Source organism: Diabrotica virgifera, chromosome 4 (genome assembly GCF_917563875.1).
Source record: "Diabrotica virgifera virgifera chromosome 4, PGI_DIABVI_V3a".
Classification (NCBI taxonomy): Eukaryota; Metazoa; Arthropoda; class Insecta; order Coleoptera; family Chrysomelidae; genus Diabrotica; species Diabrotica virgifera.
Window position 1 is genome coordinate 246,109,816 of NC_065446.1, and position 12,285 is coordinate 246,122,100.

Consider the following 12,285-nt stretch of genomic DNA (forward strand, 5'->3'; position numbering starts at 1 on the left):
TATGTTTGAAATGTGCTGTTAACTTCATCTCTACCCAGCTAGTCTCGTATTATATTAAAAATCTTATGTTATTAAGGGTAAATTTAAGCGAAATCTTAAATATTTCTTAAATAAACAATGATTAAGTGTACGAAGTGCAGAAAACCCGACCCAGGGCTCTACTTTATAACGTACAAAGTGAAGTATAGTTAGTAGTTTAATGTGTTATATAGAATAAGCGATGCACAAGCACAGCCTCGAGATAGCCTTAGGTTATGATATATCGTTTATCACAACCGGATGCCATCCGGATAATAATGCAAGGAGAGCTGCAACAGTCTTCGCTGCTGGATATATATTTCGGCGTTGAGAACGTATGCCTTAACGTCATTTATTTGCTATGAGTTTATTCTAGAACTCTGCGATCAAAAGACAAATATAGTATACATTTTTCACTGTACCTACATTTAGAAGAAAATAAAAAAAAGAATGTGTGTACTTTGTATGCACGTGAAAAATTATACTTCTATTATTATGATTTCGACGAAATTAATAGATATATTTTAAACAGTTTGTTTATATTTTATTTAAATATTAAACTAATTTTAAAATACTTACTACTTTTCAAAAAATTTTATTAAAACAATAGCAAAAATTAAAAAATAAAAGAATAAAAAAAACACATTGAAAAATGCCACAAAAATTATTTCTGAAAAATAATTGTTGGAAAATTGTTAACTAAATACTATTTTCTGAAAAAAAGAGATATATAATAATATACTTACAGTCATAAAATTTATAAAAAAAAATAAAAATAATAAAAGTTTTTATTGGGGATTGAACCCGCGTACATTGGCGCGGTTAGTTTTGAAATTCAAGCAACTTTACATTTTGGCTACCAAGACATATGCATCATGTTGAAAGATAGACCAACTGAACGTTTTAAACTTTTGACAGTTCTAAATTTAACCAACTTAGTTTGATTTTTGTGAAATTGAAATATTAAAATACAACAATAGAGTAAGAAAACAATATTAGATGAATATTGGTAGATATTTTGTTGGTAGTCAAATTATGTAAATCAAAGCATTGCATACTAGATAAGTTTATTTTACATTTTCCAAATAGGTAGGTACCTATGTAATTTTTTATTACGAACCTGAAACATTTACAATTACGTACTTACCTGTTGCTTTTAAAAACTATTTAAAAAGTCACTACAATTATAATCTTGCTTTTTCTTTGCCCTCACAACAATAAAAACTAATATACAAAACATTTGTTTACCCATAACCGACATATTGAACAATTATTGACAAGTCATTGTAATTACCCAATCAGAGCACGTTTAACGTTTCAACTGCGCTCAGGACCAAGACTTTTGATGAATTCGCTTACATATTAATTTACTCCCAACGCGCCTAAAGAAGTATAACTTCAATAACATTTTGCTTAACATTAAGAATCTGAAAAATCATTTGTTTCTGAGCAAGAGATTGCTCATCAAGCTGTTTTCCAGAATACACGTCAGGTAAATTAAGCATCTTATTTTTTAGCTTTTCCTATTTCAGGCGTCTCTGTTTCTTACTCTTCTTCGCAACTCTCAAATCCTCTGCCACGCAGTCTATTCACCTCTCCTTCGGTTTTCCTCTACATCTCTTTCCTCAGACTTATAACAGCTCTATTCCTCATACCACAAAGTTTTCATTCCTAAGTCTGACGTGACCAAACCAGTTTGTTCTTGACCTTTTTTTTTTAACTTTAGTCGCACTAGCTCTTTCCCTTATCACATCATTAATGGTCCTTTTTAGTCTTACCCAACATCTATCGTAATATTTTCATTTCAGCTAACTCCATATTCTTTTGCTGAACCTTCTTTATAGGCCACACTTTACCGATTTACACCAACGTAGGCTTCATCACACCTTTGTAAATCTTTTTTTTTTCATCCCTTCCCCGATTTTTCTTTCACAGAGCATCTTATTCTTTGGCCCAGGGCCAAATTTAAGGAGTGGCAGGCTGGGCAGCTACCCGGGGCCCCCACAAAGCCCGAAACTTAAAAAAAGCTGCACATTATTCACATAGAATAATTTTTGGCAATCAATTAACTCTGATATTTCGTTACATGGAAGGTTTCTCTCCTGTTGAAAATGTATTTTTGCGAAATCACGATCATAAAGCAGAAGATATATTTAATTCTCTAATTCTTCTCTTTCAAGAAGATGATATCGATTTGAAAAACTGCATGGGACAGTCCTACGACAACGCGTCAGTTAGGAGTGGAAAATATTATTGTGTTTAGGCTGAAATTAGATAACATAATATCTTGGCGTTGTGGATTCTGTGTGCCGCCCACTCTCTAAATTTAAATAATTGATGGATTCGGCCGTTACTTGATGGAAGTTCATTTTATCTAACAATAAAACACTAAAAACGTTTGTTTTTTATACTTCCACAAAATTTATTACAACTATGTGACTACAGCTGTTTCGGCAGAGAAAGGCACTCTGAAAGGCACTTTGAAAAGCACTTGAGAAAGGCACTCTGCCGAAACAGCTGTAGTGACATAGCTGTAATAAATTTTGTGGAAGTATAGAAAACAAACATTTTCACTGTTTTATATAGATCTCTAAATTTAGTTGCAAAAGCTGCAACAGTGTTGTCCTGCTGCCATAACATTCTTTGATTTCTTAGAGGCACTATATGAACTATATATATTGCTCACGTCCTCTACATATAGATACAATTTTTTAATCGAATATTTAAAAGCTGCGTCTTTAAGCGAGAGCAACGCCGACCGTAGCAGAAATATTATTGTTCCTAAAGGAGTTAATACTACTAGATAGTCATCTAAAAGTGATGCCGCTATACGTTATAATCAGATTAAAGGAGCATAATTCAAAATTTCAAAAGACGATGAGGAACAATTTAAAACTCATAACAATGCGAATGGTTTGTATAATCGAATGTGTTTACAGGAAACAGGAATATTTGCAATATTTTGGAATGAAATCTTAGAGAGGACAAACAGCACAATACGTATTCTCCAATATCCAAATTCAGGAGTGGAGGCACTTAGATCACTTAACGAATTTATGTTTTTTAAGGAGTATTTGACTGACTCCACTGGATTATGGAACATCTCTAGAGACTGAAATGACAAAATCAGAGAAATTTGTTACTCAAAATTTTATCGCTATTATAGATCACTTCATTTCGTCTTTAAGTCAGAGGCTTTCTGTATAATATGAATTCATTCATTCCAATTTTGGATTTTTACATCATTTGGAAAATTTAACTCCCAATGAAATTGAAGCTCACTCACTGAAGCTTAGCGACTCGTACAACAATGATTTAGTTGAACACCTAGGTGTCGAACTGGTATAATTTGTAGAATTTTTCAATTCATTTAAAGAGGAGGGTGGCTCATCAATAATAGGTAAGTAAAGAGCTTCAAATGCACCGACTGGTAAAAGAAAAGAATGTAAATGATGCGTTTCCAAACGTTGAGGTGGCACTTCGTTTATATTTAGTTCTAATGCTAACTAACTGCAGAGGAGAGAGATCATTCTCAAAACTTAAGTTAATTAAAAATCGACTTCGGTCTATGATGAGTCAAGGGCTTTTGCATCATCTCTATATAATAATGAGCATTGAACACGATGTTTTAAAATATCTAGACATGTCCGACATAATGAAGGAATTTTCAATTAAAAAATCTCGAAAAGTACCGTGACTTTAAGGCCATCGGTACATAATTCGCTGATATTTTACGGCTATCCCTACTTTTTCTGTCTTTACACGGCAAATTACGTGTAGTGAAATTCACACTGGTATGAATATGCAAACATTACTGGAATGTCATTCTACTTGACAATGTCATAACTAACTTAAAGAGATGGCTTTTGAATGTTCTTGGATAACTGTTATTTGTATAATTGCAAATTAATTCAGTTAATAAATGTGATAATTTTTTCACTAACTATGTATTCAGTGATTGTAATAATTTATATGTACAACAAAAACTAATACTCAATCGAGAAAAGAGGGAAAGTGTTAAAGGGATTCTTTAATAATATATTGTTACTATGGAACACTTACAATTTTGAACATCTTTAACAACAAAATACTTGGATCACAGAATATATTATCCTGATGTATTCTCTGCTTGGATCTTCCCCAAATAATACACAATAAATAACTTTTTATTAAGTTCACGTCTTAAATCAATTAATTATCAAATACACTATTTATAAATGTATATCAATATTATTTAATCAACATGAGTGCGTTAAATCAATTATTAATCAAATATACTATATATCAATAGTATTTAATCAACAACTCAAAATATTCCCGATGCCATGTCAAATATTTAAAATTGTCACTGATTGTCAGTGTCTGACTGACAATATGCTGACAATATTCTATTCAACTGAGTGCGTTGTAAGACAAAGATAGATTTGGAAAATATTACTATGGATATTGTGTTCATTTTTTTCGAATCCTGAAAAAAACCAATAAATATTTTTGAAAAATTTAAACGCAGAATAAAAGACTAAATTATTACCGAGGGCCGAAAGTCCCTTAGAATAAATAAAAAGTTTATTTTGAATCAGATATTTGAAATTAAAAATCACACTAAATTTTCTCTCAGTTTTTCACCCCTGTAACTTATTAAAATAAATATTACAGAAATTCTCTGGGACTTTCGGCCCTCGCTAATAACGTAATCTTTCATTCTGCGTTTAAATTTTTTGGTAAATTGGAACTGGTAACAATTAAGTTCATTTGAGATGCTAATTAGGGGGTGATTTTCCCGATTTTTTTACCAAAAAAAAAGGGACCAACTTTGTTTACGAGCGTAACTTGTTTACTTTTGATGCTAGAGATATTTTTTATATACCAATAAAGCTTATTTTACTTTAGAAAAGTTGTAATGAGTTTTCCCCAACAAGTGTTTAATTTTTTGGTCATTTCATGTTAAAATATTCGACTTGGAATTAGACGAATATGAACCTATTTTTCATTAGCTATAACTCTGCTTCTACTAGGTCTAGAGATCTAACTCAAACACCGTTTTTGTCACCTTTTACAGGCTATATTTTTGGTATAAATATTTTTTCGACAGAATATTTAATTTTTGAGTTATTTGCGAAAAACTCTCTAAAAACGTGGTTATTTTGTTGAAAAATGAACATATTCGCTCGCAAATAACTTGAAAAGTATTGACTTGGTGAAAAATCTCTATAGAACAAAACTAGCTTAGAATTAGTTAGTTTATCCATTTCCAGACTTATTTTGGACGTATATTTTTCACCACCGTGAAGGGGTGAAACTCATCCCCAGGGCAAAAGCACACATCGGCACAATATCATCTTTTTTCTGTGACTTGTTAGCTATGTGCATGCCAAATTTCATGTCAATCTAAGCGGTTCTTTAAAATTTAGAGGTTTTACAATATTTTACCATTAAAGAACGTACTACATGGCGCCAGGAATCTTTTTAAATAAACATTAATTTTTGGTGCTACGCGCAGGGCAGCGGTGTTCGATTCACACAAGTTGATTTCCACCAAAATTTCTTCCAATCTTTATCTAATATATTACTTTCTTACTCGATATTTTGTTGTATTTTAATATTTTTTTTTTCAAAAAAAGCAAACTAATTTGATTATTTTTTATGAAATATTGTTTAAACAATTGCATATATTTAAAAATAATAAACTTTTATTCTATAAGTTAAAATATATGAACAAAGAAAGTTTTTTGCTAAAACAAGTGTTATTTCAAAGGATAGAGTATGTGTTTTTGTTTTGCAATAAACAAATTTGTATATTTATATCGAAATGTACTAAAAATTAAAATTTATCAATCATTATCAAAGGTCATTGGAATGCCCAATCAGAGTAAACTATCCGCTGTCCTGCGCGTTGCACCAAAAATTAATGTTTATTTAAAAAAGTTCCTGGCGCCGTGATGGTTAACCGATTTTAATTTTGCAAATTGAAAATGAAAGGAACAGTATTGTTCTATGTGTAAAAAAAAATTCAACTTGCTGTCTGTTTTATTTTCGGTGCTACAACATTTTCAAAAAATTATTTTTTTTGCGATAGCTGGATTGCAAAATTAATTTTGCAAAATCTATTGAACCGATCTTAATGAAATTTACAATATTGTTTTATTATGTCATAAAGTTTTTTTGGGTAAAACATGAAGGTCCTAAGTGTGGCATAAATGGTTAAAAAACGTAAAATGCGAATACTTGTTTTTTATGTTTTATTCGAAATTATTTTTCAACAAGGGTGACAATTTTTAAAATATTTAGCTAATCGTATATTGTAGAAAATTTAATTACGCAACTTTTATGTCAGCGCAACTTTTCTCGGAAATAAATACTTTTAAAGTTATAATCAAAAAATGAAGAAAAAAATCGAATTTTTCCATCATTTTTTGACATTTTGATTATTTAACCAATGTTGCGGACCATTTTGAATGGGAGGATAACTCAAATATTATTACATTAGTTATTTTCAAGCAATTTCTGCAAAAAAATATGAGTCACCTCTCAACGTCAAAATTTACTAATATTTTTACAGATGCGCCCTGGTCTATAACAAGAGTAAACAAGTAGAGACTCAGTGAAGATCTTTGATGCAAACCAACGCTCATTGGAAAACTTTCGGTCAATTTGGCACACGTTATTTTCGCCTTATACATATCCTTCACAAGCAGTACGTACTTCTGAGGAACCCATTTCTCTTTCATACATCTACATATCCCTCATAGCCTTCGTGTAGTAACTGCGTCGTACGCCTTCTCAAGATCTAAAAACACCAAATGTAGCTCTTCTCTTTTCTTCTAGTCGTTGAGACATCAACTGTCTCAAAGCAAACGAAGCATCCGTGGTTCTCCTAATAAATTAGAATCTGTGCACTGTATATAAATATAAACAGATTTTCTCGTCGTCATTCATCCAGAGTTATTTTTTTGTCGCGCATTATTAGAAATTACAGTTTTCGAATCCATAGATTTAGAAGTGATTATGTTTGCTGTTAATCATCGAAAATAATTCTTTTCGTCGGAAGTTTTTTGATAATAACAGTTTTCATTGACACACAAACAAAAAAAAATGATTAATTTCACTGGTGTTCGTCAATGGATCATTATTTTCACTAACGCTTTATTAATTATTATGTTTTTCCCTAAATATATAATTACAAAACTAATATTCTTCGTCGTATTTATTGAAAATTATGTTAAAACATATATCTACTAACACTTAAGAGCTTGGGCGCAAAATTTCGGGCCAATGCATTTTAAATGCATATATTTTTTTTCGAATCCTGAGAAAACTAAAAGATATTTTTGAAAACTTTAAGCGCAGAATGAAAGATTACATTATTTCCGAGGGCAAAAGTCCATGAAAACTTCTGTAATGTTTATGTCAATAAGTTACAGGGATGATAAAGAAGAGAAAATTGCGTATAATTTTTAATTTCAGATATCTTATTCCAAAGAAACATTTTGTTTATTCGAAGGGACTCTCGACCTTCTATTTATGTGGCTTATTTCCCATCTAAATAGTTAATTATTTCATTCTGCGTTTAAATTTTTCAAAAATATTTATTAGTTTTCTCAGGATTCGAGAAAAATGAATGCAATAGAAAAACATTAGCCCGAAATTTTGCGCCTATGCTTTTAACGCTGAAATATTATTCCAATACTAAAATTATGATTCAGTTTGTCAACTTTCTCAAAAAATGTCAAAGTAGCAAATATTTAAATTTTTGCGAATAGTTTGCATTTACCAAATTAGAGAACATTAAGGCCACATTTCTGTGTCTGCATCAGATTCTTTGTACGTCGGTTATTAAGGCTAAGATATTTATTTTGCTTGGAAACATTAGAAATCGGGATTAATACTAGCTATTATTAATAGTTACTTGAATCTAACAATATCTACACCACAATCAGCTAGTGGAAATGTCTATAATGAAAAGAAGTTAAAATTTTTGATTGTTTGTAACTATTATTGGTTTTATTTCTCTTCGAAAATTTGTAGGTTATGTTGCTTCCATTTACTCGAAAAATGGGAAGTGCAATTATTGCATTTAGTTGTTTTAGTTTTTTAAATAATTTTCTATTTTAGGATATTTATTTACAATTTATTTGGATGAGATATACACTGGGGTGCAAAATTAACCGGACACCTTAAAAATGGATTATTTTTGATGTCTCGAATTTTCTAAACCGGTTGTCCGATTTAAGTAATTTTTTAATACCTTATAGCCTTATTCATTGGCAATATCGCTGTAATAATATTATTGCTAAACAGGTAAATTTTCATTGTATGCCGGGTGTACCAATGAAACTGTGTTTTTTTCTCAACCTTCGGATCACCATGTGGAATATTCTAGCATTTATAAAATACTCAAATTAAAACCCAACTATAGCCTCATATTTTCTCAAAATTTTGTTTTTTGATTCATTCGTTATGTTGGACCGTGAAAAAGTTAGGTACTTTAACAATTAGCCATGTTTTTCATCAATACACGGTGTTTTTAAATAAGTATGGCATACTTCAAGGGGTAATTCTACATGAAAAAATAATGTCAGTTTGCTTTATAAACCTATGTCCGCAAATGCTTCGTTTCTGAGATAGAGGGTGTTAAAATTATTCTTACAAACTGACGATTTATTTATTGCTTTAAAACCAGTTAAGATATGCACATGAAATTTGGTGAGTTTTAAGACGTAGTTATTGTACATTTTTTCACATACAAGTAAGAATTTAATAATTATATTACCGGTATGCACGCCAATGATGAATATTAAATTCTTAGTTGTATGTCAAAAATGTGCAATAACGACATCTTAAAACCCAGTAAATTCCATTTTCATATCTCAACCGGTTTTAAAGCAATAAATAATTCGTCAGTTTGTAAGAAAAATTTCAACATTCCCTATCTCGGAAACGAAGCATTTGCGGACATACCGTTTATAAAGCAAACTGTCATTATTTTTTCATGCTGAATTACCCCTTAAAGTTTGCCATACTTATTTAAAAACACCCTGTATTTATCAAAAACATGGGTAGTTGTTAAAGTACCTAATTTTTTGTATGGTATAATGAAAACATGACGCTATAGTTGGATATAGTTGGATTTTAATTTCATTATTTTATAAATGCTAGAATATTTCACATAGTCCAGAAAGCCACTGGGCATCCGCTAGGAAAAATATTCCAATTCGGATTTTTTGCACAATCTTACTCAAAAAGAACTCCTTTTAACAAATTTGCATGTTGCCAGGACCAAAAGGTGGTCAAAAATTTTTTGAACGTTTTTTTTTCTTAAATTATTTCTTTTGCATAGAAAGAAGTTTTTTTGGGTTTTTTTAATAGTTATTTATGATATAAGTGTTAAAAGTACACGTTTAAGGCACGCATGTGAAAGTTTGCAGAATGAGCGATAGCGAATTCTGCAATTAACATGAGTGCCTTAAAAATGTACTTTTTAACACGCATATCATACAATATTTTTTCTACAAACGTAATTACAGGACAATATCTACAAAAACTTTTACTTGAACTTGACTGACATTCCATATTTATATTTTTTTGACATTACATCAAAATTGTCTATACGGTCAATACGAATTGCAGTGCCTTAAAAATATTTTAAAGCACTAGTGCCTTAAAGTAGCATTTTTAACGCACGCATGGAGTGATAAAAATTGCATTTTTAACACGGTTGTAGAAAAAGGTTTTTAGATTACATTTACATTCCAAACAGAAAAGGTCTTTAGTAGCTTTTCTCTAAAAATGATAGTTTTTGACATATAAGCGATTAAAAATTGAAAAATTGCGAGATCGGCCATTTTTAACCCTCAAAAACTATGTGAAAAACTGAAAATTTTAATGTTGCCAAGGTAGGCCGATATTCTTTAAACATCGATTGATGAAATCCCGAAGAGTTTTTTGCAATACAATATTCAAAACTCCTTTGATTTTTAATTGCTAATCAAGCGTGCGCGACACTATTTTCCACCGACAGTATTGTGCAAATGAAAGGAATAAGTTCGTTATTTCGTAAACCGGCCACTTTAAGGAAAAATCCCGAAACAGGTCGATTTTTATTTTTAAGTTATGATATTGTGGCATATATTGTATACTAGTGACGTCATCCATCTGGACGTGATGACGTAATCGATGATTTTTTTAAATGAGAATAGGGGTCGTGTGCTAGCTCATTTGAAAGGTTCTTCAAGTCTCTGTTCAGTAGTATAAACATTTACATAATTATTTATACAAGGTGTCCAAAAAATTTTTATTAAATTAAATTAATTGACAAAAAAAGAATTAGAAAGACACCCTGTATAAATAATTATGTAAATGTTTACATTACTGAATAGAGAATTGAAGAACCTTTCAAATGAGCTACCACACGACTCCTATTCTCATTTAAAAAAATCATCGATTACGTCATCACGCCCAGACGGATAACGTCACTAGTATACCATATATGCCACAATATTATAACTTAAAAATAAAAATCGACCTGTTTCGGGATTTTCCTAAAAGACGCCGGTTTACGAAATAACGAATTTATTCCTTTCATTTGCACCATACTGTCGGTGGAAAATAGTGTCGCGCACTCTTGATTAGCAATTAAAAAACAAAGGAGTTTTGAATATTGTATTGCAAAACACTCTTCGGGATTTCATCAATAGATGTTTAAAGAATATCTACAACCTACCTTGGCAACATTCAAATTTTCAGTTTTTCACATAATTTTTGAGGGTTAAAAATGGCCGATTTCGCAATTTTCCAATTTTTAATCGCTTATATGTCAAAAACTATTATTTTTAGAGAAAAGTCACTAAAGACCTTTTCTATTTGTAATGATCCAAAAAACCTAAAAAAACTTTTTTCCATGCAAAAAAAATAATTTTAGGAAAAAAACAAAAAAAAACGTTTAAAAAATTTTTGACCACCTTTTGGTCCTGGCAACATGCAAATTTGTTAAAAGGAGTCCTTTTGAGTAAGATTGTGCAAAAATCCGAATCAGAATATTTTTCCTAGCGGATGCGCAGTGGCTTTCTGGACTAACAGGGTGATGCGAACTTTGAGAAAAAAACACAGTTTGATGGGTACACCCAGTATACAATGAAAATTAAACTGTTTAGCAACAATACTATTACAGCGATATTGTTTAAGAAAAATGCTATAATATGTTAAAAAATCACTTAAATCGGACAACAGGTTCAGGAAATCTGAGATATGACAAATGACCCATTTTTAAGGTGTCCGTTTAATTTTGCACCCCAGTGTATACCTAAACAGTTTATACAAAATTATACTACAGCACGAATCCTCATATTATATAAAAGTATTGGTTTTTTTCATTAAAAAAAACGTATTGCTGCATATTTTTGTCTTCTTTCTTTATTTCTTATTCTGAAGATTCTTTCAAGAATTTCCACTGCTTTTTGATTTCTTCCTTTGATATTCTTTCCAGCTTTGCATACTTCTTTTGTTTTTATCCATTTTGGAACATTAAAAAACATAGTGAAAACCATTACACATGTCTGTCTGTCCGTCCCTAAACACAACTACTCCGGTGTTAGAACAGATATAATGACAAATGAGATGTTGAATGAAAGCTTAGAACTCAAAAATGGAATTATGGGTGATAAATTTGACCGCATATTTCCGATTTGGAAGTTGAAATCGGAAGTACTGTTTTAAAGTCCTCAAAATAGTCTAAGCTACATATACTTCGACACGCGTTAGCAATACAACATTATACAACAACTATATACTTCTGGAAATCATATCATTTCCGGTTAAAATGTTATGACCGGAAGTTTGACAAAAATCACTCAAAATTAGTGAAAAATATATATCAATCGACGCAAAGTTACTTTCGGTCATTTGGGTGAAAACTTAGAACTTACGAAGTTCAATTGCTTGTTTTTTTTATATTTATTATATCGTTAATTTGTGTTCTTTCAACCCAATATTTTTGTGCCACATATTTCTCTAATTACATTTCATTTTAGATTCAAGTACTTTATTAACGGACGTTATTAAGTCAATTTCTATGAAAATTAGTCTACAAATTTGAGATTATGTGCCCACGATTAAATAAGGGTAGCCATAAATAACACGAGTTAATATGGGAATTTCCTTGTAATCGGTTTGGAAAACTTTGGAACTGGCCCTTCTGGAAGCACAGGTATCCCTTTTTGATATGTTGCCGTTAGCAAAGCTCTAACTGTTTGTATACTTATTAAATACTTA

General features: G+C 30.8%; 1 protein-coding gene across 1 annotated transcript in view; it reads left to right on the forward strand.

Annotated features, from left to right (window-relative positions):
* Window positions 1-8,837: 8,837 nt before the first annotated feature.
* Window positions 8,838-12,285, forward strand: part of LOC114334373 (uncharacterized) — an 81,310-nt gene continuing 77,862 nt past the window's right edge. The window contains exon 1 of the mRNA XM_050649510.1: window positions 8,838-8,865. Coding sequence (XP_050505467.1) covers window positions 8,838-8,865 — 28 coding nt within the window. The remainder of the gene's footprint in view (window positions 8,866-12,285) is intronic.